This window comes from Cheilinus undulatus, linkage group 8, assembly GCF_018320785.1.
Source record: "Cheilinus undulatus linkage group 8, ASM1832078v1, whole genome shotgun sequence".
In the NCBI taxonomy this organism is placed as follows: Eukaryota; Metazoa; Chordata; class Actinopteri; order Labriformes; family Labridae; genus Cheilinus; species Cheilinus undulatus.
Window position 1 is genome coordinate 5,902,973 of NC_054872.1, and position 27,749 is coordinate 5,930,721.

The 27,749-nt window shown below is 41.2% G+C and overlaps 1 protein-coding gene across 2 annotated transcripts in view; it reads right to left on the reverse strand.

Moving 5' to 3' along the window:
• The window catches only part of gask1a (golgi associated kinase 1A), an 89,762-nt gene that overhangs the window by 27,177 nt on the left and 34,836 nt on the right, over positions 1 to 27,749 (reverse strand). For both annotated transcript variants that reach the window (XM_041792753.1, XM_041792752.1), the window contains exons 2-3: positions 12,875 to 14,002; positions 6,369 to 6,791 (exon numbers count right to left, since the gene is read on the reverse strand). In XM_041792753.1, the coding sequence (XP_041648687.1) occupies positions 6,369 to 6,791; positions 12,875 to 14,002 (1,551 nt within the window). The remainder of the gene's footprint in view (positions 1 to 6,368; positions 6,792 to 12,874; positions 14,003 to 27,749) is intronic.

Below are 27,749 nucleotides of genomic sequence, written 5' to 3' on the forward strand. Positions count from 1 at the left end.
GGTATTTCTGGAAGGAAACAGTACTCTGGGACACACTGATTGTGTGAAATGTTAGTGTTACTCCTCTGGTTTTATAAGCAAAAAGAATTATTGCGTTATCTCATTTGGAAGCAATTCTACCCGCGGTTAAAGATAAGTATATAATGGAAGCCACGTTTCTCCCGCAGGTCTTAAAGGGATACGAGGAGGAACTGTGATGCAGTTCTGATCATTGTCAGTAATATACTGCAACACTACAGTATGTGGTCCATTTATTGTTGCAGTAAGTCTATCTTTCTGTCAGTCCGTCAGTCTGTGCAGTCTAGGGTGGCCATATGCCCAGCTTTTGGCTGGACAGTCCATAATTTAAATGCCTTGTCTGGTGTCTGGTGCCGCCTCAATCTGGGTGCTTATTTGTCCTCTTTTTGGAGTCTGAAAGTAACGCAGCATATTGTCCAATGCTGTAACAAAGTCTAACGAAAGATTGGCCAACAAATATGATTGGCTGAAAGTGGTGTCAAATGATTATCTGATATACCACTGGTTGAAAAAGTAAACAAGCCCCCATGTGCTAGCTACCTACGTCATGTCATCACGTAAACAGAATGCTTGCATGCCGCAAAGACAGACCTCACTCAATCTAAAATGGTCAAAAGAACACTCATTTATTGCTAAATGCAGCAAAGATGACTTACATTCAAATCGTAGTCTTTATCATGTGATGTGGGCGTTAGTACCAAAGGAAAGGGGCCAGTGATAGGCATGCTAGCGCAGACCAATGTAAGAACAACAGATGAGCCACGGGTACCTCTTCCTTGAAGTCTTTTCGTGAGAAGCATCGCCCAAGATAACAAGATATCAGCTGCAGAGTTTAGTCTATCATGCAGTCAAACATCACCATAGTGTAGACTGTGGAGTGAAAGCTGACCCTGACATCTTCAGTGACTCATACTACATCATATCATAGATTAAATTGTCCTTCAATGAATAGAGTATCTCAGAACTATTGTATCATGATAGCATCGGTATCATGGACAAAATTGCATCGTAGCAGGAATACACTAGAGTCCTATTTGTTGCGATTATTCTTGCTTCACTAAGTGCTGCAGTGTCTTCTTTTTTGGTGCTGTGGAAATGGCCACCCTAGTCCCGGTGTAAAGGCTCTTTCTATTTCTCTCCTCTCTCCGCTCTGTCATTTAGCCCAGAAACAACTGTGGCACCATCATTAGGAGCTGACACCTTCCAAACGAGCTCCACTCAAAATGTAAATCCAAAGGCACACAGATACACGCTCATACTTGGAGAGACAATGCAGGCACGTGCGTATCCAGGCCAAAGCTGTATTGGATTTTTAATTGAACTGACATCACCACATCCATACCCACAGACACTGACACGTCAATACCCCCCAGAAACACACTCCTCCACTCTACACAAAAAAGCACCCATCTGCAGCTCATCTTCACAGGTATTTGCTCATTAAGTTGAATCTTTATAAAGAAAGAAGGCGACAGGTTTGGTCTGCTGTGACGTCTTTACCTTCCGCCAGTTGGAAATTAATGATCTGATCACTAATTATACTCAGAGACTCTGACTAAAGCTACTGTTCATTATCATGGAGAGATAAGCAGAGCTTCTGTGGCCTGTAAATATTTATTTTGTTTACATGGCTGATGTATGAATGCAAGGCTGACTGTTTTCATTCACAGAGGCACATTTTTATTCTGTAAAATGCCAGAATTATATTTTATGGCCTTGTTTTTACATATTCATGGGTATTTCAGTCAGATGACTCATACTGTAATCATTGAAATATTTATCAAAGCTGTTAAACACAGTTTGTGTTTGAAGAGTTGTGTTTGACAAGGCTCCAGTTTCATCAATTCCTTGCAAATTTATTTTGCATGATGACGGATGGATGCTGCACAGTAGTGGGGATAGAAGTGCGCACAAGATTGCAGTGGTAATGACGGAGAAGAGAGGTGGACCAGACATCATGCAGCTTAGATAGACTGCAGAATTGTCAGGGTACAACTGATAGGTTATTCTGAGAATGAAACATTATCAGCCTGGAAATTAACAGGATGAAAGAAGAATATGACGACCGTTTTAGCCTTGGTGCATGGCAGCTGCGTCATGGCTAAAATTTGATTTCCTAATGTATTTAGACAGTGAAAGACTTAGAAACTGCCTGGGTACACATCATGCCTGTAGGGAGATTTACAAAGGTAAAACTTGTGAGAAAAGACAGGGATGTGGCAGCAGCGATACGAAGCCAACATACAGCAGACATGCAGCGGGTATAAAGGTCAAGGCGTTGTAAGCCTGAGCTGAAACGAATCCATCACACAGCTTGCATGCACCCAGTCTGAAATAGGAGTCTCAGCTGTGTCATAGCCTCGTTTTCATTTGGTGTTCATGTAAACGAGTCAGAGAGAAAGGATATAGAAGCACCTTTTAACTCACTCTCTCACTCTTTGTATAACCACCAGTTTTTTGCCTTTTTTTTTTTTACATTTTTGCTTCTTTAAACCCATTTTTTTCAATTTTAAACCAATTTCACCTCTTTGTTTCTTCCTGTTTTTGCCACTTCTCAAACACCTCTTGCCTCTTTCTGCCTGTTGTTGCCTCGGTTGACCCACGGTTGCTACTGTTAACCCCTTATTACCTCTTTTAACACTCATTTTAACCACATTTGACTGTTTTTTAAGCCTCTTTTCTGCCCATTTCTGCCTATTTTTCTGCCTCAGTTAACCCTTTTTGCCAGCTTGAACTACTTTTTTCACTTTAAAATCCCTTTTACCAAATTGGCAACCAACTTTTACCACTTTAAATGAATTTCTGCCCCCTTTAAATCCCCTTTTACCACTTTGTATGCCCATTTGTGCCATTTTTTTCCAATATTTTGCCATTTCTTAATTTTTGCCTCTGTGAACCAATTTCTCCTACTTTTGAACTACCATTTCACCACCTTCTCCAGCATTTTTTGCATTTTTTAACACTATTTTAATTCTGTTTCAAAGAAAGGGGATTTACATTTTTAAGAAGGCTTTTTACTAAAGCATGAATGAATATATAAAAATATTTGTTGCTTTAATAAGATTGCTTATTATTCACATTACATATAAATTATGGATATCACAGCTTAACTTCATATTGGACCATGATTTTTCTGACTTCAATTGACCCCCAGGCCCTTGGCTGGGCCCCGAAAAGCTCTCCCCTTACCCATTTTTGCCAATTTAATCACATTTCACTATTTGTAATGCCTATTTTTTCCAGTTTAAACTAAATTTTCCAACTTTTTAATCCCATTTTACCATATTTTCCCCCATTTCTGCCACTTTTAAGCCACTATTGACACTTTGAACCCTTTTACCACTTTTGTTGCCTATTTTTCCCACCCTAATCCTTTTATGCCAATTTTTTTCCTATTTTTTGCTACTTTTGTTGAATTTTTGCCACTTTAACACATTTCTGTAATTTTAAAACCTTATTTCACCACCTTTTCCACCATTTTTTGGTCATTTTTAACCTGTTTTATTTCTGATTAATAAAAAGATTTACATTTTTAAGATGACTAAAAAATCCCTTGATAACAGCGGCTATTATTCAGGTAAAAAAGTTAAATGTGGTTATCACAGATTAATAGAGCAATAGACCATAATTTTGCTGCCTTCATGGCTCTCCCCTTTATCCCCCTTATGTACAGCCTTGTCTCCACATGACTATTCGTGTGCATGGCTGTGTTCAGCCACCTTCAGCTACAGTGGGGTCCCCGGTCTCTGGCACCTTTATTTTGGGGGTCGCGGGCTGAAAAGCTTGAGAACCCCTACTCTAGGAATCCTCCTCTGTCTTACCCTTACCTCTCTGTCCATATGGGAGCATAAATTTTTTTTCTCATGCACCTGGATCACGAGTAAAATTGTGCTGTATAATTAACATGATGTGAAAGTTGTTCAGTCTGCTACATGCTGGTAAAAGCATCGCTACAGGAGCTGTGGGTCTGAATGTGCTGAGCACAGAACATCTGTTGCACAACATGTCATCAAGCCTATTAGCTGCCATGACAACTGGACAAAACCTGCACACAACGCAATAAACTCCAGAGCTATAATCACATCGGTGGTTAGAGCAGCAGTGGAATTCATTCTGAGCCATGTTGCATTCAATGCCCACCTGGATTTAACACTGAGGAAGAAGAAAACTTAGTTTTACTCTCCTCCTGTCTTAAAATGAACAGTGGTCCACACAGGACATGAACTCCCCCCCAGCATTCATCTCATCTGCACATAAAGGAGGCTTTGCACACACATTTATTGATAATCAATGCTCTGAGCCTCATACATATTTAACATTCAATCCACCCTCTTAAACACACAACCTATAAAACACAGTTAAGAGTTTGCAGATAGTGCTGATGCTTTTATCAGTGTAGATTCATGGACAGGATGGTGTTTACTGCTGCACATGATAATTAGAGCCACATACTGTCTAGATGAACTGTAGATGATCTCTTGTGTAATCCTCGCAGGGACCAGGGAAACTTTCGGCAGTGTGGGAGGATTTCTACAAACAGCTTTATACTTCTAATGTGTGAGATCAGATGCCATCTTATCTCAATTACACTTAAAGCTGAATCTTTGATCACAGACTAAATTAAATGACTGGGCCAGCGAGGACATCTGCTGTGAGTTTATGTGAGAGAGAGCGTGAGCAGACGTGAGTCATTCCCATTCAGCCTCTTCCTGTTCTCTTGCCATTCACACAGCAAATCAAAGAACAGGAACTCGGAGCTTTTGTGTTTTGATGGTCTGAGTAAAATTCATGTCAAGTGTCAAGGCACAGACAGTTTCACTTATTTTGATGTGTTTGGATCAATAATGCTGCTGTTTGAGAGCTAAAGGGCAAGAAACCCTTCATCATTAATAACTGTAATTTTAACTCCAGTGTAAGTTCTGCTCACTGCCATTTCAAATCTGGAGGGCAGAGTGCTCCCATCATGCCCTAGGACAGTGTTTAGATGTGTTTGGATGTGTTTAAATGTGAACTTGTTGTACAGGGATTCCTATGCTCATGTTTCTGCTTAATTATTGTTGTTTCTTATGTTAGACATTCTGTCCCATGAGTGAAATTATCTCACTTCCTGTCTGTGGCGAAGCGTGGTCTGCAGAAAAAGGAGAGTGTGCTGGGGTTTTCCAGCTCTCTTTGCTCAGTCTTTACCAGAAAAAACCTGACTTTGCCACAGAACAACTACCTCTATTAACTATGAAAAGTGCATTGCAATAAGTTAATGGGGGTTGAAAAACTTTGATTGCAATTGTAGACATTATAAAAGAGACAGTATGAGCTCTGACAGTGTTAATTTCACTTTATAGATTTTGCTGGAGACTGGAGCATCAAACAGCATTATACCACGTTCCAAATTATTATGCAAATTAGATTTCAGTGTCATAAACATTCAATTTTTTGTGTTTCAGTGAAACTCATGGATAGTATCATGTCTCAAGGCTCTTTGGATCACTGAAATCAATCTCAGACACCTGTGATAATTAGTTTGCCAGGTGAGCCCAATTAAAGAAAACTAATTAAGAAGGACGTTCCACATTGTTAAGCAGGCCACAGATTTCAGCAATATGGGAAAGAAAAGGGATCTCTGCAGCAAAAAGCCTCAAATAGTGTAAGGCCTTAGACAAGGTATGAAAACATGAGATATTTAACAAAAAATTTAAGTGTGATCATCCTACTGTAAAGAAATTTGTGGCTGATTCAGAGCACAGATGGGTTGTGCAGATAAAGGCATAATGAGGAAGGTTTCTGCCAGACAAATTCATCGGATTAAGAGAGCAGATGCTAAAATGTCATTACAAGGCAGCAAACAGGTATTTGAAGCTGCTGGTGCCTCTGGAGTCCCACCAACCTCAAGGTGTAGGATCCTCCAGAGGCTTGCAGTCGTGCATAATCCCACTATTCAGCCACCCCTAACCAATGCTCACAAGCAGAAATGGTTGTAGTGGGCCCAGAAATACATGAAGACTAATTTTCAAACAGTGTTGTTGACTGACAAGTGCCATGCAACCCTGGATGGTCCAGATGGAGGAGTAGTGGATGGTTGGTGGATGGCCACAATGACAAGGCTACGATGTCAGCAAGGAGGAGGCAGAGTCATGTATCGGGCCAGAATTATGGGGAGAGAGCTGGTAGGCCCCTTTAGGGTCCCTGAAGGTGTGAAAATGACCTCGGCAAAGTATATAGAGTTTCTGACTGACCACTTTCTTTCATGGTACAAAAAGAAGAACTGTGCCTTCCGTAGCAAAATTATCTGCATGCATGACAATGCACCATCTCATGCTGCAAAGAACACATTTATGTGTACAAACTAAACTTACCTGCAGTAAGAAGTCGAAGAGAGCCAGTCCGCCCCACTCTGAATGCTGAACTCCCACACAGGGTGCTGATCTCAGGCCTTTTCCACTCCCACAGTGGGCCTTCAGCAGCTCCTGGTACTGAGTCCAGCTGAGTGGTATAGAGTTCTGGTCGTTGTCTCCATCAGAGAGGTGCTGAATGTCAGGATCCCACCAAACCACGGGCCTGGGGACGCCGCTGATGTAACGATACGGTAAGACCTCACTGTGGAAAGTCCTCAGGACTGCGGGGAGGCTTCTGTTTAGTCCCAGCACCCGATCCAGGTGGAAGGCAAAGACCTCGAACCAGTCATCGGTGCGTTTGATCAGGGAGCAGCGTCCTCGCTGGCATCGCTCATCGTGGGATTCTGGATGTCTGAGGGGAGCTCCTGGTTGAAGAGAATCCTCCTAATAGAGAAAGATAGATAATTATTAACGGTTTTATTACTCAGCTAATTTCATCTAAAAAGGATCAACTTGTTTCAGACGTCACCCTCAGTATTTAGAGCCTGGGGCTGCAGTCAGGAACATTTTGCTCCGCTAAGTTAATTATAGCAGCCGTTAAGCCAGCAGTAATTAATAACATCATTTATTTCATTCTCATTTTCACAGAAGGTGTGCTCTTTCTTGATTAAACCCTCATATCGGGATGATCAAAACCTCTTAAAGGACCTTATAATATGGAGAATGAGGCCTTAAACTACAAATAATGAACACTTTGTACACCATGTGGACACTTCATGATTTTTTTATCTTTTAATTTCTGCACAAATTAAAAAGAATCTGAAGAGCCTGTGATAAAAACCTCATACTGAGAAGAGAGAAGCATGTGTAATACCAACCACAGTGTGACTTCACATGAATCATTACATCTGAAATGTGCATTTAAGCAAAAAACTACTTTCTTTAATCCAATGTTGGCTTATGGCTAGCTTTAATGTGAATAGCTATTTACATTAGGGCTGGGGAATTAATGAAATTGCAATATGGACTAATGCAATTTTCAAATCACAGAAGTAGTGGTGTTTTTTCAACCTGAAATGTGTTTTCAAAATACAATTTATTACTTTTTTGCAGCATAGATGTCATGCTCTACACCAGTGGTTCTCAACTGAGGGGTTTGGACCCAAAAGTGGGTCGCGAAGCTCTTACTAGTGGGTAAAGGCGCGGCAGTAGCTCAGTCTGGAAGGACTTGGGTTACGAATCAGAGGGTTGCCATTCAAGTCCCAGTCAGACCTTATCTGGACATTGGCCTGGTAGCTGGAGAGGCACTGAACCCCCAACAGTTCACAGCAGCGCTCCAACAAGGGCGGCAAGGTCATCACTCTGACATCTCTCCATTAATGCATGTCCATGGGGATCTTGTTTGTGCATGTGTATTTGCATGTATTTCAGCCTATGTGTGTGCAGCATGTATAACAATAGAGTGTTAACTGTGAATTTCCCTTCAGGGATTAATAAAGTATGACTTAACTTAAGAATGTGTGCCAGGCAAAAAACAATGACAAAACTTTATCTACAGACCCATGACATTAAAATGATAATCCCCTTCAATAAAGCAATCGGTATCAAATTTGCAATCTGAGCACAAAAAACTAGTTAATTCTGTCTAATGTTGATGAAGCTTAGCATCAGTGCATACCCCCAGTCAGCTAATAGCCAGCTTCACCTCCCCCACCCCAGCTGCCTCCTTTATAGCTTAAAGCTTGTTGCACCCTCATACTCGGATTCATGTAACTATGGATTAATTCTGAAATAATTTCATTGTCTCCAATACACATTGTCATTTATGTATTCATCCATATGGGGGTTTCTTGCCATGCGCTCCCTGAAAAGTCAAAGCATAACCCAGGGAGTATCTTTAAAGCAGAGCATTCTCCACCAGGTAAACCTGTATATGCATTTGTCGATAAAATGGTTAAATGTACAAGTGTTCCTTACTAACTATAGGTTAGAATGTAGAAGGATTTGCAGCTTGAATTTGCTGAAAAATGCATGAAATGAGGAACCTAATAATAATCGCTTATCAAATATCAATATCAGGGGAAAAAAATCGCAATTAACTTATTTATGAAAATTGTTCAGACTTAATTATAAATGCAATAAATAATCAGTTATAACAATGACATTCAGAAAGTTTACATTCAAGAGACTTGACTAAAGATTTAAAACATTCATCGGCCCCGTGGCAGTTTTCCAAACCTATTTGTGAACCAGCTGGTGGGTCAAAACTGAAAGAAAAAAAAAAAAAAAAAAAAAAGGTCTAGAACCCAAAAAGTTGGTTCTTAGCTGCAACCCAAAAATAGCTGGTTCTTCCTAACAGACCATGACATCACCGGTGGGCGTGTCATTTTCTAGGTTGTGAAGACGAGTGGATAATGGAGAAGAAATGGTCTGCTGAGGAGATGGTGAAGGCAAGGTTCACCTGAACACCAGACCGAATAATCAACAAACTCAAGAAACTGAAGAAGGAATGGGACAGCAAGAAGAACTTGGGCAAAATTGGAGCTGGATGTGGCGATACATGTCCATCATGTCCTCCCACCTTGGTTCTGCTTAACCTGGTGTGAACGGAGGCTGGTTCGAGATAGCACCAAGAGCAGAGCCGGAGCTGGAGCCAGAACTAGAACCATCTCTCTCTCAGAGCACTATCAGAGTCAGATAACCTAAAAGCCTTCTGTACCACACAGTTCTGAACAAACAATATGAGGGTGTGCAATCCATTCTTTAATATAAAGATAGATAAAAAGAGAGGAAGATCAATCTCAGAGCTCCATGATACACGCTGTCATACACATGAAGTCTCTGAGCAGGAGCCTTCTGGTGCAAAACACCACCAAAGTCAAGGAAAGGTTAAAAAATGGACTCAACACGTCTCTTTTAGACATAGAAGGAAAGACAGGACTTTTTTCTGTAGCCAAATCCAAGCAAAACCTTTAAACAAACCAAAAGCACACTATAGATTTGCATTGTTATAAAGGACAAAATAGACTACAAATAAATACAACTTCCTGAAGACAGAAGATGTATTAGAGAAATAAGGTTTTGATCGGGTTTTTGTTGTAAGTTTTGTAAATCAAGGCAGCCATGTTTGAAAGTCCTCAGGAAAAGCTTGGTATTTGAGCTTTACAAACAAAATAATTTAACCTGACAGCACAGGGCAAATCTTGGGGATGCTTTGAGTCATAAATGACTTGTTGTGACACTTCTGATATCAAACAGCAGCTCAACAAACAGCTAAAGGTCAGCTCAGGCAGAGTTAGGGGAAATGCATTGCAAAAAATAAATGGTTAAGCTCTTTTTTTACTCATGCAATGTTGGATTTTCTCGTAAAATGTTAAGGTCAACCTACCCAGAAAAATGACTAACTTTCTTGCAAACAAGAAAAAAGTTTTCCTGCAGTTTGCCTGTCAGTCAGTGGAGGAGTGGAGGAGGAGAAATACCCGGATAAAATGAGGGTGAAAAACTCTGCTGTGTGAGTTCACATATGCAGCTCAACAAGGGAAATTTGGGACATTTTTAGGAGTTTCTTGGAAGCGTTAAATTGGTTTTAGAGTACTTAGATTATTTCTTTGAAGGAACGAGAGTACGGAACAAGAGAGTATTTACTTTGAGGTATTATCCTCATCATGTTGAGTTTCTGAACCAGTATTTTGCTTTGTGTACCAGGCTTAAGATGGCTAAAGCTTCTTTTATTTAATCATGAATAAACATGTTCAGTATTTATGATCAGAAATCCCGGGATGTTGATTTAACTTTCACAGCACTACACATCATGCAGACATTTTTCTAGAATATTTTGCAAAAAATTCCTACTTTCCTTATGTTTGAATTAGGCCTATTACTATGAACGCGTTAATGCTCGGGATTAATCTGGAAAGCCTAACGCGTGAAAAACAAACAAACAAACAAACAAACAAAAAAAAGAATTAAGGCAATTTAATCATATGACTAAGTTTGACCACAACTTCCTCTCGTAGTCCTTCTGTGCGGATGTTTACATCCCTGGGGTGAAAAGGTTAAAGGCGGGTCAAGCGCAGCCAGCGGTGACGAGTGAGGAGACAGACCCAGGTCTGCTTCACAACAAATTTAGATTTAAAAAGCTGCCTAATGGAAGTCTGGATGAAACAGAAGTTATGTGTACATACTGCGGCGATGAACTGTCTTTACACTGAAGTACAACAAGTCTGAAGTACCACAAATCTTTCCTATGTTAGCAAAGACGCTAACAACAACACGGGATCAAGCCATGAAAGCGTCTGTTGCTAATGGGATAAGCAGTATAGAAAATGGATGGATGTTCAACACCTGTGAGAAGGTGGGATGCCCTCTAGATTGGCCAAAGTAAAGGAACAAACTCAAACCTGCGATTTCCAAAAACTCATGTTAAATTGTACTGCAGAGAAAAATCACTTCCTGTCAGAGCAGTTCTATTGTCCTGGAGCCGCCACTCTGATGCACTCCATTGTGGATACACTGCAGGTCTATTTTCAGCACCGGCTGCTGCCATATCTGTCAATTTCCATCAATCAGAAAGCTCCAAGCAGGAAATCACAAGCATAGAGTATCTAGTACTTTCAAAATGAAACACAATGGATGGAATACAAATTGCAAATCATCACTATAACAACATTATGTCTCATCCTGCAGCAAGAGTAAAGGGTCACTGGGAGGTCAGATGGGTCACAGAGCTACAACAGCACCAATGGAGAGGAAAAAGTTAACTTTTGAGGGCATTTAGCCAAAGAATTTTATATAAAACCACAGATCCTTGAAGTAAACAAACTTTTAACTTCCTAATGTACTCACCCAATGGCTGAAGTAATAATGTCATGGACTCATGCCGGAATGGATGATAAATTAACCCAAAATGGTACAACAATCCTCTCTTGACATACTATTCCTGCGTGAACTTGCAGTTCTTCCATGAACTCTGCCCGCTGCGTGCTGTTGCGCAGCACTCTAGACACTCTTCCAGTGGGCGAAGGTTTTCACCTTTGGTCAGAGCAAAAGCATGGTGCTGTGGATCATGATGCAGCTGTTGTATGTGGAAATTGTGGGTAAGCCAGGCAATGCTCTGCTTAAAAGATGTTAGATTCAACAGTCATGAAGTGATAGACTCAGTGGATAACTTCACTCTCACATAAAAAATAACATTCCATCAAGAACACGAGCAAAGGAATCCTAGAAGAGATCACTGACAACAATCAGCATCTAAACACATGTAAACATTCTGCCAAAAAGCATGATGGGAAAGCCTCCGACATATCCCCTCCATCTCTCTCTTCAATTACATTATTCTAGCTAATACTGAAATTAGAGGGACCATTGCTTCATCTTTTAACATCACACTTAAACTGCTGTGAAAAACTATTTTCCCTGTTTCTGATTCTTGACTTTTTTGCATATTTATCACACTTAAATGTTTTGGATCATCAAACCAATTTTAAATATTTCACAAAGACAACCTAAGTAAATGCAAAATGCAGTAATTATTTAATTTCTTAAGAGGGGAAAAAAGATCCAAACATATCTGGCCCTAACTGAAAAAATAATTGCCCCCCCCCCGTTTCCCCTATTAAATAAAATCATCATTTAGAAACTGCATTTTCCATTTACTTAGGTTGTCTTTGTGAGATATTAAAATTGGTTTGATTATCCAAAAATTTAAATGTGATAAATATGCAAAAAAGTCAGGAATCAGAAAGGGGGCAAATAGTTTTTTAGGGCACTGTAGATCTCTAACCATTACTAGAGCAGTTTAATTGAATTCAAGTGCAATACTACTTCACTGCTAGATTTTTGTTGTTGATGTCAAATTAACATTGTTTTTTATTATAACATCAATAGTTAATGTTGGTGTATTATAATAGGCCATAACAGACAGTACATCTAGACCTGCCCTCTTTGTAAAGGGTCTTGAGATAACTTCGGTTATGAATCGGCGCTATAGAAACTGAGTCAGTGGGCGGAGCTTTGGTCAGTTGATTCTACAGGGTTGAACTTACACTGGTGGATCAAATAACTCCAACACTGAAGGCCATTTAATTCTGAGTAGAGTTAAAATTACACTTTCTGAAGTTTTAACACTCCAGTTTTTACTGCAGGAAACAAAATGGCTGAAGGAGGAGGTGCAACAAGCCCAGCATGGTACAGCAGTAAATGCAAAGCATCAAATCTGATGGATCTCAGGACTGAAGGACCAACATGGCAACAGCGTGAGTGTTTGTACAAGAGGAGCTGGATTGGAACTGCTGCCTAGGTATGAAGCAGGTATCAGGTTTGTAGCAGGAGTTTTTGCGTTTAAAAATCAGTTAAGATTTTAAAAATCTTTCCCTGTCTGCCAGGCTTCACAAATTATGTTTTAATGGTAGTATTATTGTAAAGTAACCAGTTATTTTAAAGTATCATTACCAAACACAGAGCTCATAGGGTTACATTGATTTAAAAATGTTGAAATGCCCCTTTATTAACACAGTTGGAGTATGTACCTTCTGGTGTGCAGGAGGCTCCAGTGCCACCTGCATCACCTGTCCATGTGCGGGTACCCGGGCTTTACTGACCACCTCTCCTTCAGCCAGGAGCTCCATCTTCTGGACGTCATCCTCACTGAACCAGAGGAGAGGTCGTAGACCTGAACTAATCCTGATTCTCCTGTGGTCGCTGGGTGGGAAGTCCTGCTCTGTAAAGCTCTGACACCAGCTGCTGTCATCTTTCTTCATGGCTGCCTCGGGTTTGGACAGAGCCTCTCTGCGCTCCGATGACCCAGGATTCTTCTTTGCTTGGGAGGAATCCTCTGAGAGATTATGGTGTTTCTTCAGATCTCTGGAGGGCTTTTTCACAGCCTGCTGCTCCTTATTGACTCTGTCAGTTTTCCCAGAGAGCTGTCTGTGTGTTTTCAGAGCCTGGTGATGTTCTGATTGCTCTGCAGTTGCATGGCTGCCATGTTTTGGTGTCTCTGCATTTGTGTTTGTTTGATTTTCCTCCCATCTGTCTGTCTGTCTGTTTGCAGCTCGTCTGTCACTTACTCTGGAGTCTGCAGGAGCAGATATATGTGCGGCTGTGGATTTCCTCTCTTCCACATGAATGTATGTCTGTGCAGCCGGCTTTACCACAGAGCTGTGGTTGCTTGGCTTAATTCTATGCTTTGGGCCTGTAAATGCTGGGAGATGTGGATGCTGATGACTGGCTGAATGCTGGCTGGCGCCTTTTCTTTTAGATGCAATGCCTTTGCTTTTGTGTTTATTTCTGAGTGAGTCTGCGTGACTTCTCTCTCTGATGCTGCTTCCGTCATTGCCAGCAGCGTCTCTGAAACGTTTAGGTGCTGCTGAATGTTTACGCGCCCCTTTTTCAGAGCTAGATTTCCAGGCCCCGCTGTGGATGTGAGTAAGCGGCTGCTGGAAGGCAACGGCGGGGGGAAGCTCCACATTTCTGGACTTAGATCTGAACTCTCCAGCAGAGCTGAGGGCTCGGGACGCCCGCCGGTCCATGTCGGTGGTCGGCAAAGGAAGAGGGAGAGTCATCGTCATGACAGCGATTGTGAGGAAGAGGAGGAGGAGCGGGGACAGGAGGAGAAGCCATTTTTGACCACAGCAGACTTTTGACCACACTCGCCAGGCCTGGAAAGAAATAAAAAAACACAAGTTAAAGGATGATCCAAGAACTATAATTATACAGAGTGGCTCTGTAATTCTCAACTGTAGCTTTTTTGCACTGAAGAGCGTGGGGCGCTCTGAACTCTGAGAGGTTAACTTCAGGCTACGCTGAACTCTCTTGGCTCCAGGCATGAGAAAACAAACGTGTTCGTGATTCACACTCTGAGAGGGGAAGGGAGCAGAAAAACAAACAGTGTTCTGGCACGTTCTGCTGTTCTCTTCTGTGATATCACAATAGTGATGTGTGACCTTTTCACTGTTTATTTCCCAAAATGGAAATGAAAGAGAAAAGCAGGGATCCAGAGGCAGAGAAGGAGCAGAGCTGTTTATGCTGCACAAATCTGAATATGTAAGCAGCAGAATATGAAGCGTGTTTCAGCCCCCTCTGTTTCCAGTAGCTTTCAGCAGAATTGGACTTATCCAGCTGAGACCAATATGATTTTGGCATGCCCATAATTCAGCGCTGCCTCCTGCACGCAATGCACAGGAAAAGAAAAAGCTATATTTCACATAATACTCTGCTGCTGCCTCAGTATGGCTTAGAGTTCTCTAATCTAAGGCTTTGAACGGATTCTGCTGTGCGCTGCTCCTTTATTTAGAATCAGGCTGTGGATCTGAACTTCTTTATTTGATGCCTTCAAACAAAGCTGGCTTTGATTTTAATGAACTCACATCCAGATCATGAAACCAAATGAAGATTTCTTCACTATTTCATGGTTGGTGTCAGGAGCAGAAACTGCAAATAAAGATGATAAACACTGGATTGTTGACTTTTTACTTAAAGTCTTAAATTTGGACTTATGGTTTTGGATTCTCTTTAAACTTAACATAGAAAAGCATGCAGACCCCTATGCTTTGAGAATAATTTCCTACTGGTGGTGTACTGACAATGATTTAATTGCAGGGGTGTCCAAACTTTTTCCACTGAGGGCCACATCCAGAAATACAGTATATCAGGACATTTTGGCCTTTAATATCCACAGGACGAGATGTACAGTATGACATTGATTAAGTCCAAAACTGGAAAAAGGAGGAGCTGGGGTGGAGGAGGGTTGTGGGAGCAGTGCACAGAGAGAGCAGCAGAGTGTAGCCAGGCAACAGCAGCATGAGAGCGAGTAGCCAAAAGTGCTTAGAACAATTCAGCTGGCCATCAGCTGATGCATTAGATCAGCTGACTAGGGCAGAGCTTGGAAATCACGTCCTGCCTGACCTGAAGCTAAATGCTCAATTTAATGGCTTACAAGGCAAAAAGACAGTCATTTCCAGGTTTTAGTGAATGCCAGTCAGATTTCAAGATATTATTATTATGATTGCCAATATTCAAATGTGGGCCATATTTAATTTTATTTCTAAAATTTGTTTCTGACCAACCAAAATTGGACCCTGGTCACATTTGGCCCCTGGGCCAAAGTTTGGACACCCTTAAAATACAGTGTCACAGTAACTTTGTTACTTTTTATGGTAACTAGTGGTGTGACGCCTTTCCTTTTTTTTTTAAAGATTTATTTTTGGCCTTTTTGTGCCTTTATTAGATAGAGGAAGGACAGTGGATAGACTCAGAAACAGGGAAGAGAGTGGGGAGAGACCTGCGCTAAAGGGCCTCAGGCCAGATTTGAACCCAGGCAACCTGCAGACATGGGTAGCACCTTAATCCACTTGACCATCTGCGCGCCCGCCGCGTTTCTTTTTAAAATCATCAACGGCGTTACAATTAGAGATATTTTAAATCACTCCTTCCTCCTTTCCACCACCAAAAATAGTTACTCTAACCTCACGAAGTATCGAGTTAAACACGCTTCAGTTAAACTAGTTCCCAGACGCTAAAACCGCTAACCCAGGTACAGCTCACGTTAGCTCAGACCAAGGAAGAGCCAATCCAAACAACCAAGGCTGGCCGAGAAATAATGAGAAAACAGATCTCTCGTAAGAGGAGAGATAGGACTGCCATGCAGACCGACATTTAGAGAGCAGCTGGGATTTAATCTGTACTCTGTAAGTGGAGTGTATCTATTTTAGACTTCTTCATTAGTGTAAAATGCTTTAACAGTGTCAAAAATTGAGAAGCATTTCTACTGTCTTCTATTGTTTCGCCACTTTCTAACAATATAATGTTCTATAAAATTAGAGTTATTTCCTCTCACACTGCCACAACAACACAAATGAATGTGATTTGTACAACAATGAGAACTGAAGCAAAAAAGTAATGCTTGAATCACTTTTCAAAGTAACTAGTTACTTTTACAACGCAGTAACTAGTAACTGTAACTAGTTACTATTTTATAACTTGCCCAGCTCTTATATATAAACAGATATCTGCATAAATGGCGCTCATTTCATATGGATCTGCTCATCTATAGGGCACAACTAAAAAGGTTGCATGTTGACTTTATATAAATCTGATCATTAACTACAATTAAAATTGTATTTATAGCAAATAATGTAATACAATCTAAGTCAGGGGTGTCCAAACTATGGCCCGTGGGCCAAATGCAGCCCACGGTCAAATTTTGATTAGCCTGCAGCAAGTTCTAGAAATAAAGTGAAATATAGCCCCATTTTGAACATGAAGCTTGAATGTACGCTACTTCAAGGCAGCACTACCATGCTAATTCTGTAAACAAACATCCTGACAAGAATGATTTATTGATGTATTATTGTGACTAAACTGAGACAACACTGTGTATAGGCAATCAAAACAATAATATCTTGATGAGACCCCTAATGAGGTTCAGCAGCAAATAGCAGCACCAATAATGTTCCAGGGGCGGAGCCAGTGGTAGCTAGGGCCAAACAGCACCCCCTGAAATTCGATTGGCATCCCCAGAAACCTGTAAATGATCGTCTATTTGCCTTCTCAGCCATTAAATCCGTTTAGCGTTAGCTCAGGCAAGCCATGGAGTCAAGCTCTGCCCAGATCTAACACAAGACTGACCTGGCTATGCTCTGCTGCTCTCTCTGCATGCTGCTTTTGCAACCCTCCTCCACCCCAGCTCCTCCCTTATTCTGCCTCTGACTAAATCCATGTCATTCTGTTGTCATGTTCTGGTGTTTTCCCTGCTACTCTCCCTGCCTTAGGCTTTCTTTACCCGCATAGGAAGAACAGGAACATGTGCTGTTCCTGCTTGATACTTTCCATGTAGGCCCATTGGAGGATGAGGGCATCCCAGAACAGCCACACTCCCAAACATAAATAACAGCAATAAGTGCTAAATAATAATTGCTGATGAAGAAATAGTTATAAAGCACAAATCATGTGTTTCCTGACTGAGCGAGCTATTTAGGCATACTCTGTCACTGAGCAAATCTAAACCTACATTATATTGGTTTAAAAAACTTTCATAAACCTCACCTTGTGGATATTAAAGGTCCTGTGAAGTGAAATCTAAAGTTTTTGTCTTAACACACTTGATACACAATATTGCCAAAAGTATTCGCTCACCCGCCTTGACTCGCATATAAACTCAAGTGACATCCCATTCTTAATCCATAGGGTTTAATATGATGTCAGTCCACCCTTTGCAGCTATAACAGCTTCAACTCTTCTGGGAAGGCTTTCCACAAGGTTTAGGAGTGTGTTTATGGGAATTTTTCACCATTCTTCCAGAAGCACATTTGTGAGGTCACACACTGATGTTGGACAAGAAGGCCTGGCTCTCAGTCTCCGCTCTAATTCATCCCAAAGGTGTTCTGTCGGGCTGAGGTCAGGACTCTGTGCAGGCCAGTCAAGTTCATCCACACCAAACTCTCTCATCCATGTCTTTATGGACCTTGCTTTGTGCACTGGTGCACAGTCATGTTGGAACAGGAAGGGGCCATCCCCAAACTGTTCCCGCAAAGTTAGGAGCATGAAATTGTCCAAAATCTCTTGGTATGCTGAAGCATTCAGAGTTCCTTTCACTGGAACTAAGGGGCCAAGCCCAGCTCCTGAAAAACAAGCCCACACCATAATCCCCCCTCCACCAAACTTTACACTTGGCACAATGCAGTCAGACAAGTACCGTTCTCCTGGCAACCACCAAACCCAGACTCATCCATCAGATTACCAGATGGAGAAGCGCAATTTGTCACTCCAGAGAACGTGTCTCCACTGCTCTAGAGTCCAGTGGCGGCGTGCTTTACACCACTGCATCCAACGCTTTGCGTAGCACTTGGTGATATGTGGCTTGGATGCAGCTCCTCGGCCATGGAGACCCTTTCCATGAAGCTCTCTACACACTGTTCTTGAGCTAATCTGAAGGCCACATGAAGTTTGGAGGTCTGTAGCAAATGACTCCGCCGAAAGTTGGCGAACTCTGCGCACTATGCGCCTCAGCATCCTCTGACCCCACTCTGTCATTTTCCGTGGCCTACTACTACATGGCTGAGTTGCTGTCATTCCCAATGGCTTCCACTTTGTTATAATACCACTGACAGTTGACTGTGGAATATTTAGGAGTGAGGAAATTTCACCACTGGACTTGTTGCACAGGCGGCATCCTATCACAGAACCACACTGGAATTCACTGAGCTCCTGAGAGCGACCCATTCTTTCACAAATGTTTGTAGAAACAGTCTGCATGCCTAGGTGCTTGATTTTATACACCTGTGGACATGGAAGTGATTGGAACACCTGATTTCAATGATTTGGATGGGTGAGTGAAAACTTTTGGCAATGAAGTTTATGTTGGAATATGGTTGCTGTAAATGTGTAAACACTGAGATCTATGTGTGACTGAATTCTGGATTTAGACTGTTTTCACCCCTTTCCTGGCTAGGTTTAATGTGGGCGGGGCTAATATGTGGGCTGATGATGTCACAAGCCCACAGTGGGGAATAACCCCACCCCTCTAACTCTACAATATAAAATCACTGATTCACAGTTCATCTCAGTACAGTCTGTTGTTAGTATACTTATAATAAGTTATAATGCATTATAGAGAGTTACTGCAGTTTTTTATAGCCATAATAAAATTACTTCTAAATCAACATTTGGTCTCATATGTTGATTTCTTTACATGGTTGTGTTACAAGCCTAATTTTGTGTAGTAAATTTGTTGTGTTATAACTAACTGTTTAGAGGATAATGGCCCTTAAATACAGTCTATGGTCAGAAACATTAAAACATTTATTTGTCATTAAAGCAACAATCAGCAGTCAGAGTCAGATCACCTACAGAGTGGGTGGTCTTCTTCTCCTGCTCAGTGGAAAGACAAACATCACAGCTGTAAGCTCAGACCATCTCTCCTAATAAAGAGGCTGTCTTTCATTCCCAAATATTGGAATAATGCCCAGAAGACATGAGCACCTGAAACCTGAGCTGAATGCCAACGACTCCCTTCAGTCTCACCTATAGGTGCAGATATAGGTGAAAGGCTGCTGTTTTTATTTCTCTGCAGGTTGACCCAGATATCTGCCTTCTCTCCTCTCTCACCGCTCCCTCTCTCTCTCCTTCTATCCATCCTCTTCATTTCCCTGAGCGGAGGAATGTTTCAGACCCTTGGGACGTCTTCACCATGTGAGAGCCGTTAACGACATTCCCAGATCCCTCCACCTGTGAAAGGATCCCATTATTCCTCGCCTGGACTGGAATGCCCTGAACTCGGCTCACACTGAGGAGTCTGACATATTACACAGACTTTATATAAGCGGTGGGACCCCAGTGTGACCACCATTGTGTGTTTTTACTCTAACACCATCATATTTAAAGTTTTAAACAGCAGCAGGGATACAGTAGCACCCATGCTATGAAATCTGAACAGAAGCAACAGGATGAATACAAATCAGTCTAGCATCGACCTCAAAGCTGCACAGAGAAATATAAAGTCACTGAAAAGACTCGGGGTGAGACTGTTAAATCACTAAATAAATGTAATCACCGCTGAGACTCTACTGACCTCTGACTGGATCTGATATTTCACACCTCTAGGTTAGATATCACAGCAATCTGCAAAATTATCCACCTCTGCCTCACTGCGCTGGCACAAAAGACTTACTTAAAGTCAAATTCAATACATGAAAAGCTTCGCATAGCACTTTTAAAAAGCTACTTACAGGCCAGTGTCAACACAGGCTCATTCAAGCTCACTTCCCTTCATATATAACAAAAGATCCTTGAAATTCAAAACACATAGTTGCCCTTATATCTACAACCAGGCCAGCCCACAGAGATGGCCTAAAAAACCCAGACAATGGGCCGTCCCTAAGTTTTGATGTACTGAGGATATCAATGGACGTGGGTTGGATCAGTAGCATTGGCGCTAGCATCATGGCTAACAGTTTCTTCATTTTGGAACTAAAGAGGGTGTCAAACCATTACTGAGTTCTAGCACTGAAGGACCTCCTTTCATTACTGTTTCTGTCCATTTTTTTGTCAGTGTTAACACATTTTTGCAACTCTTTAACCTCTTTTCATCGTTTTTCCCACTCATTTTTTGACATTCGTAACCTTTTTTTTCTGCTGTTATTCCATTTCTGTCTCTTTTAATCAAACTTCTGCCACTTTCTACTGCTTTTTGCAATTTTCCTTGTTTTGACCCTCTTGTCTCTTTAAATCTATTTTTTGCTGTTGTTGGCCCCCTTTTTTTTTTTTTTTTAGCCATTTTAAACCTTTTTTTTCACTCATCAAATTCTTATCATCATTGTTTTCCATTCATTTTTTTTTTTACTTTTTAGCCCATTTTTTGCTGCTCGTATTCCATTTTGTCTCTTTTAGTCAATTATCTGCCACTTCACACAACTTTTCCCCTCCCTTTTTAACCTTTTGTTACCTCTCTTAGCCCTTTTTTGCTGTTGGACCATTTTGCAACTTTTAACCCATTTGAGTCACTCTGTAACAACTTTTCAACTATTTTTCTGCCAATTTTTTTGCCACTTTTAAGTCATTCTTTTGAATGTTCCCACAGATTTTCCCCCTTTCACAATTGTCAAATTAAATATTTCCAAATTATTTGGTTCAACGTGCCCATCCACGTGCTTAACAAATGTATTAGACCACCCTAACCCTAACCAAAGTAAGATTTATGCCACATCTGCCCTAAATTAACAGCATTGTTAATGACCAAAATCATTTTTTAGGTTTCTGCAATGGTTAATACACCAGTATGTAGAAGCTCTTTAACCCAAATGATATTTTTAATACTAAAATATTATTATTATTGTTATCCATGAATTTTCAAATTTACTGATTTACAAAAAAACTGAAAAAAATAGTAAAGCACATTAATATTTCTTGATTCATATGTCAAATTATAGTTATTTACTTGCATTCCTGAACAGAAAAATGAGTTTTAGTGGTTGAATGTTATGCTCAATTAATTTCTGACTTCTCAGAGAAGCCCAGTAAGCTGGCTCAAATTTGGGTGAATTCAGTTTGAAATTCCTCATTCCTGTTCAATTGGTAAAACGTGGAGAGCTCACTGAAAATGAAAGAGTCCGCATTAAAGCACTTCATGATGCTGGATGGTCTTTGAGACAAAATTGACAAGTGGTCTAATAAATTTGTTAAGCACTGTATATATATATATATATATATATATATATATATATATATATATATATATATATATAGTGTATACTGTACTACAGCATAAATCTACAGCATTAATAAATCAAATAATTAAAATTCATTTAATTAAAAATAAAATATGGATATCACAGCTTAACTTTATAATGGACCATTACATTCCTGACCCCATGGGCCCCCCATTTGGCTGGGCCTCAGAAAGCTCTTCCCTTTATCCCCCCTTATCTGTGGCCTTATCTTCAATCCCACTTTCAAAAAAGTAGGGGCTGGAAAGTGATTAGTACTATTAATAAAAAAAAAACAGCTGGAACATTTTGCAACTAATTAGGGGAACTTGTGACAAGTCAGTAACATGACTGGGTGTAAAAGAAGCATTTCAGAGAGGCAGAGTGTCTCAGAGGTAAAGATTGGCAGAGGTTCACCTATCTGTAAAAAACCAACTCTGCAAATCATGCAACAATTTCAGATAGATTTTACTCAATATAAAATTGTGAATACTCTGAATATCCCACCATCAACAGTCCATGATATCATCAAAAGATTCAGAGAATCTGGAGAAATCTCTGTAAGCAAAGGCTGAGGCCAAAGGTCCAAATTGGATTTTCGTGATCTTCAGGCCCTCAGGCGTCACTGCATTAAAAACAGCCATGATTATCTTGTGGAAATCACTGCATGAGCTCAGGAACACTTCCAGATGTCATCGTCTGGCCATGCCATCCACAAGTACAACTTAAACTGTACCATGCCAAGTAGAAGAGATATGAATGTGATACTGAAAGGCTGTTGGCTTCTCTGTGCCAAAACTCAGTTAAAATAGACTGAGGCTAAATGGAAAATTGTTCTTTGGTCAGATGTATCAAAAATTTTTAATTCTTTTTGCAGGGTACTATGAGCAACATATGCTCACACCCAGACATCTCTTTCAGGAAAGGCCTTGCATATTTCAGCAAGACAATGCTAAACATACTACATCCATCACAACAGCATGGCTTCACAGTAGAAGAGTCCGGGTGCTGAACTGGCCTGCCTGCTGTCCAGACCTTTCACCAACAGAAAACATTTAGATCATCATAAAAGAAAAAAAAAATCCTTCAAAGAAGATCTGGGACTCCTCAGTAGCAGAATCAGGCGAGAATGGGACAACATTCCTCATCCAAGACTCCAACAACTGGTCTCCTGACTTCCCCACATCTACAGACTAGAGGAAATAGGAGAGGAGATGCTACACAATGGTAAACATGGCCCTGTCCCAACTTTTTTGAGATGTGTTGCTGCCATCAAATTCAACATGAGCTCATATTTTTAATGAAATGGCAAAACGTCTGAATAAAATATGGGTTTATGAGTTTTGACAATCATTGCTTCCTGTTTAGACAGTGCCCAAACCTTTTTGGAGCTAGGGTCTTATTATAGAAGCAGATGAAACAGGTCACATTTCACTAAAGCAACGATGAATAAAAAATGCATTTGCTGCTCAAATTCAGGCTAAAAATAGGATTTAACATAAACATTGGATGGACCATAATTGTACTAACTTCTATCGGCCCCTTCATAAGAGCAGGACCCCAGAAAGCCTCCCCCTTTCCCTCCTTATGGCTGGCTTTGACTGTAGATGCAGAGCCAGTCTAATCACCTGGCTGCCGTGTATTTAGCTCCACACTGTTAGTTTCCCCTAGCTCTGAGGCTCACAAAGATTCATCATTAATAAAATTCACATTCAAACACTGGAACATAAACCATCATGCTGAGACCTGACATGCAGAAAATGCTGCTATTGTTTATAAAAAGGTAGACTGTCACAGCATGTTAACGTGTTTGCTCACGCCTTCTTAGCCTGCGTGAGCCGTCTCTTCCTTTAAACCCACATCTCCCTGTTCATTAACACTTGTTTTGGCAGAGCATCGCTAATTAGCGTCCAAGGGCTGTGACTCAGTGCTGCTTGGTGTGAAAGTGTCAACAGGAGTGTGGGCTGATGATACTCTGTTGGGTTTTCACACACTTGTGCAGCGTGCACACACAGAAAGGCCACAACAAAGGTCAGAGAGAGGAGAAGGATGGGGAAACACAGGGTGACTTTACATTACTGTAGGTTTTTTACTACCCTGTCACACACCTGAAGACTAACACTGTAAACCCCCATGGAATACCTGTTTTTAAAGGATTAATGCAACAGAACCAGAGCAATCACACAAATACGCAGGAACACCCACGCCCGGCTTTGTGCTGTGCCAGCTTGTTCCCACTTTTAACTCGTCAAGTGTGGCAGTTTGTTGGCCGAAATTCAGTTCAGTAATGTTCCCCTCTGGCTGCAGTTTAAACATGCAATGTCAAAAAAAGGAATCATGCAGTTATTAGACTTTCAAAATAAAAGCTTAACACAGTGTTAATTTTTCTCATTTGAAATACAAGTATATTATTGTATTTTAAATATAATCTGTGTCTCCAGATTAAAAGTCCTTTTAGTTGTTTTTTTGTCATTTTCGATCTCGAAAGAGCCCTTGTTATTTCCATCGACTACAACTCTGCCAAAAATGTTTGTTGACAGCCTTTTCTCCATGGCAAAAACCAGACTAAAACTAAAACTTACCAAACAGAGATCTGTGATGACTAACAAGAACAAAAATGTAATTTAGTTTTCATCAAGATGACTAAAACTAGACTAAAATGTAATTTAGTTTTCATCTGACATTCAAAATCAATGATAATTCTCTACTGCGGGTAACCTTGCAAAGCAGATGGATGCACCTGTTTCCGTGTTTCTCACTGGCGAATCCATCTTGCAAAGCTCCCGTCTGAACCATTTGAGCCCGGTTAGAAAGTGACAGGACCAATCAGTGACGTGGGGCAGTGCTTTTGGGCGTGGCAGATTTGCGACGTAAGCAAGCAACAACAAGAGGCTGGTGCAATTATGGCAGAAGACATTAGCGTGGATGCTGCAAAAGCATACATTTAATCCAAACACTTCTTCTTTGAAAGACGCACAAAGAACAGCAGTGAGCTGTTTTCTTTTCAGAAATGACAAAAGTTGTGTACTTACATGTCCACAATGGTTCGCGTTATGCAGTTCTCTATGGAGTTTACTCCACGGTAGTGGCTACGTCACGTGTTTTGTTGCTCTGATTGGCCCGTAAAGGTGTGACAGACAGAACATTCATCCAATCACCCTCTGAGTTTTTTCAAACTCTCTTTCCTTTCCCAAATGCTGTGTAGAGAAGGTTCCCAGATGGATTTGTAAGAAAAAAATTCATCTGGCGTGTCAGGTTACACTGTGGGTAAACCAGTCAAAATACACTGCATTTAACCAGGCATGTCAGATGGATGTGTGTGAAACACACTCATAGACAGTTGTTGGGAAAGGGCAGAGCCTTTGAAAAAAACTCGGAGGGTGATTGGATGGAACTTCTGTCTGTCAAGTCTTTATGGGCCAATCAGAGCAACAAAACATGTGAAGCAGCTGCTACCGAGCTGCGTGCCTGCACCCCTACCAAAGGAGTAAACTTTATAACACCACGAACCATGGCGACTGTAGACATGTCCGTAGACGACTTTTGTCGTTTCTGAAAAGCAAACAACTCACTGCTGTTCTTTGTTCTTTCTTCCATGCTAAAGTCTTCCACCATATTTGCACCAGCCTCTTCTCGCTGCTTGAATACGTCACGACTTAGCCGAGCCTGAGAGTACAGCTCCTTGATGCTGATTGGTCCTGTCACTTTCTAACCAGGCCCAAATGGTTCAGATGGGAGCTATGCAAGACGGATTCACCAGTGAGAAACACAGACACAGGTGTATCATCTGCTTTGCAAGGTTACCTACGGCATGGGTCTATGCTGCGTGAGCTCTATGGGTTAAGTAAAAGTACAATTATTGGTTTTAAAACCCACTTATAAAAGTATAAATACACAAAAAAGCTAGTCAGTTACAGTAACATGAAAATGTAGTTTATTACTTTCCACCTCTGTGTTAAAGAGGCTGTAAATATCTAAAGACAGAGAATAATGTTTGACTGATTTATGGAGTTAGACCAGTGGATCCCAAGTTGGGGCCCGTGGCCCCAGGAGGGCCCTTAGGCTAATACAGATGGGCTCAACAAGACCACATAAAAACAATGCATTCTGTTTTGCACTTTGATTAAGGTTGGCAAAAAAATTCAGGAAATGAAAAGCTAGGAATGTATCAATGCAGATGTCATGACTACTAAAACAAAAACTAGAAATTTGGATGAGTCATACCTCACCACTGGCTTCACCTGTGAAAAGGTGGGCAGTAAAGAGAGCAACACACTTTTTCTCACTGCCAAAAGGGGCCCAAAGGAGAAAGTCTGGGAACTATGAAATTAGACTACGAGCAGCACAGGGAGTTATAATTAAGAATACGCACCAATATCGGATGTCTTGGTAGCAGGCAACCAAAATCAGAAGGGTGCTTTCACATTAGGCCCAGTTGTTTCGAACCACGCCACAGCGCGATTCCTCCCCCTCCTTCTTCCCCCCACTGGTTTGCTTACTAGCAACATCGAACCGTGCCCGGGCCCACTTGCATATTTACTCAGTCTGAAACAACAGGTGGCGGTATGCACTTAGCTGGTTTACAACCCCGACAAGGAGGAGAAAGAAGAAGAAGCTACCATGGCAACCACTGGGGTCATGTCCTGAGTGAAGACTGTTTTTGTTTTGATCCGGCAAAAAGTCCATCCTGCAGCCATGGATGATTAAAATCACTTTTAGGATGCCAGCAACTTCGCTCTTCGTATCTGCACATCTACTAGAGCTCAGAGGATTAAATGGGCTTGCACCGTGCAGATACAGCGGTTTTTGAGGTGACAGGAGACTTTTATTGCCTTTGCATCTCCTCTCACTGACTCCAACTTGCGTTCATCTGTTAGGTGAGTCACAACAGACCGTTTACTGGATTCTGATGATTTCCGCTTTTCATTGGGGAAAAATGGGAAAAGCTTAGCTTTGACGCTGACGTCATAGAGCTGATTCAACTCTCTGTCCCGTATCCAGGCGCGGTTGCATTCACATCTCATCCAGAGTCCACTTGAATCACGCCCGAGACTACCTCCCCAAGTGGGCCCGGGCCCAGTGCCTGGGTGTGGTTTGTTTGCATTCACACTACCCAAATAAACCGGCCTTTGGGCTCAAGTGCACTTGGATCTGGGATCAGGCCCCTAATGTGAAAGCACCCTAATTCTTTGTTCTACTTTTTTTCATCAGGCCCATAATCCCAGTCAGACACTTGATTCAAACTGTAATCCAGCAGCCACTAGTAGCCACTTCTGTTAGCCTTAATAGCTACTACCTTGCTGCCACAATGTTATCAAATCTGATGTAAACAGCTACTTACTGATAGCATTGGTAGCATCTTGTGGAAAAGGCCTGTTTTAGCACTATTCTGACCTAAAAATGTGGTAAAGTTTTATGTAGGCTGTTTCAGATTATTCTCACATTGAAGTGAAGCATAAAGTGACGATATTTCTTTATCTATCTTTTTCTATGGTGTATCTCGTCCTACTTTCTCTGCGAACACCCGTGGGCCACCAGCTCCTTACTCACATACCGGTACGTATGAAACATATTCACATGTCTTCCTCTAATAACCTCCAGCCTGCTCTGACAAGCCAGCTGTCTGACTGTCTGACAGCGTCTCCCCTTTTTCTGTCCTTTCTCTTTTAATTCTGTCTCCTTTTCTTCTCTTCCAGCTGAGGCTGCAGGTGAGCTCTGCAGCACGAGGTCAGGACGCTCAACAGGTGCTGCAGCCTCAGGAGAGGATACAGAGGAGGAGGAGGAGGGGGGAGAATGTCTGGGGCGAACACTCGCCTCATTACACTGTCTCATCTATGAGACCTGAAGTGTAGGAGGACAGAGGATCCTTTGTTAAAACTAAAACCACACTCTAAAATATTCATACGAGGGGAAACTAGATGAAAATCTAATTCAAGGTCCAAAAGTAGATGTGTGAAATATCATAACTTTTAAACAAGGCATATGTTTTGTTTGTCAAAAAATAAGTAAGACAGGTAAATGTTGTGAGCAGCTGAACCATAGGAACAATAAAAGAGATAAATACATTTATTTCTTCCTTATAAATTAACATGATTATGTCGAAAAATTGGTATGAAATCATGCATTGCCACCGCATCCTTTCATTCAGAACTGAAATTTCAAAACTGCTCTTCTACAGACATGCAGAAGTACAACTCCTATTCCA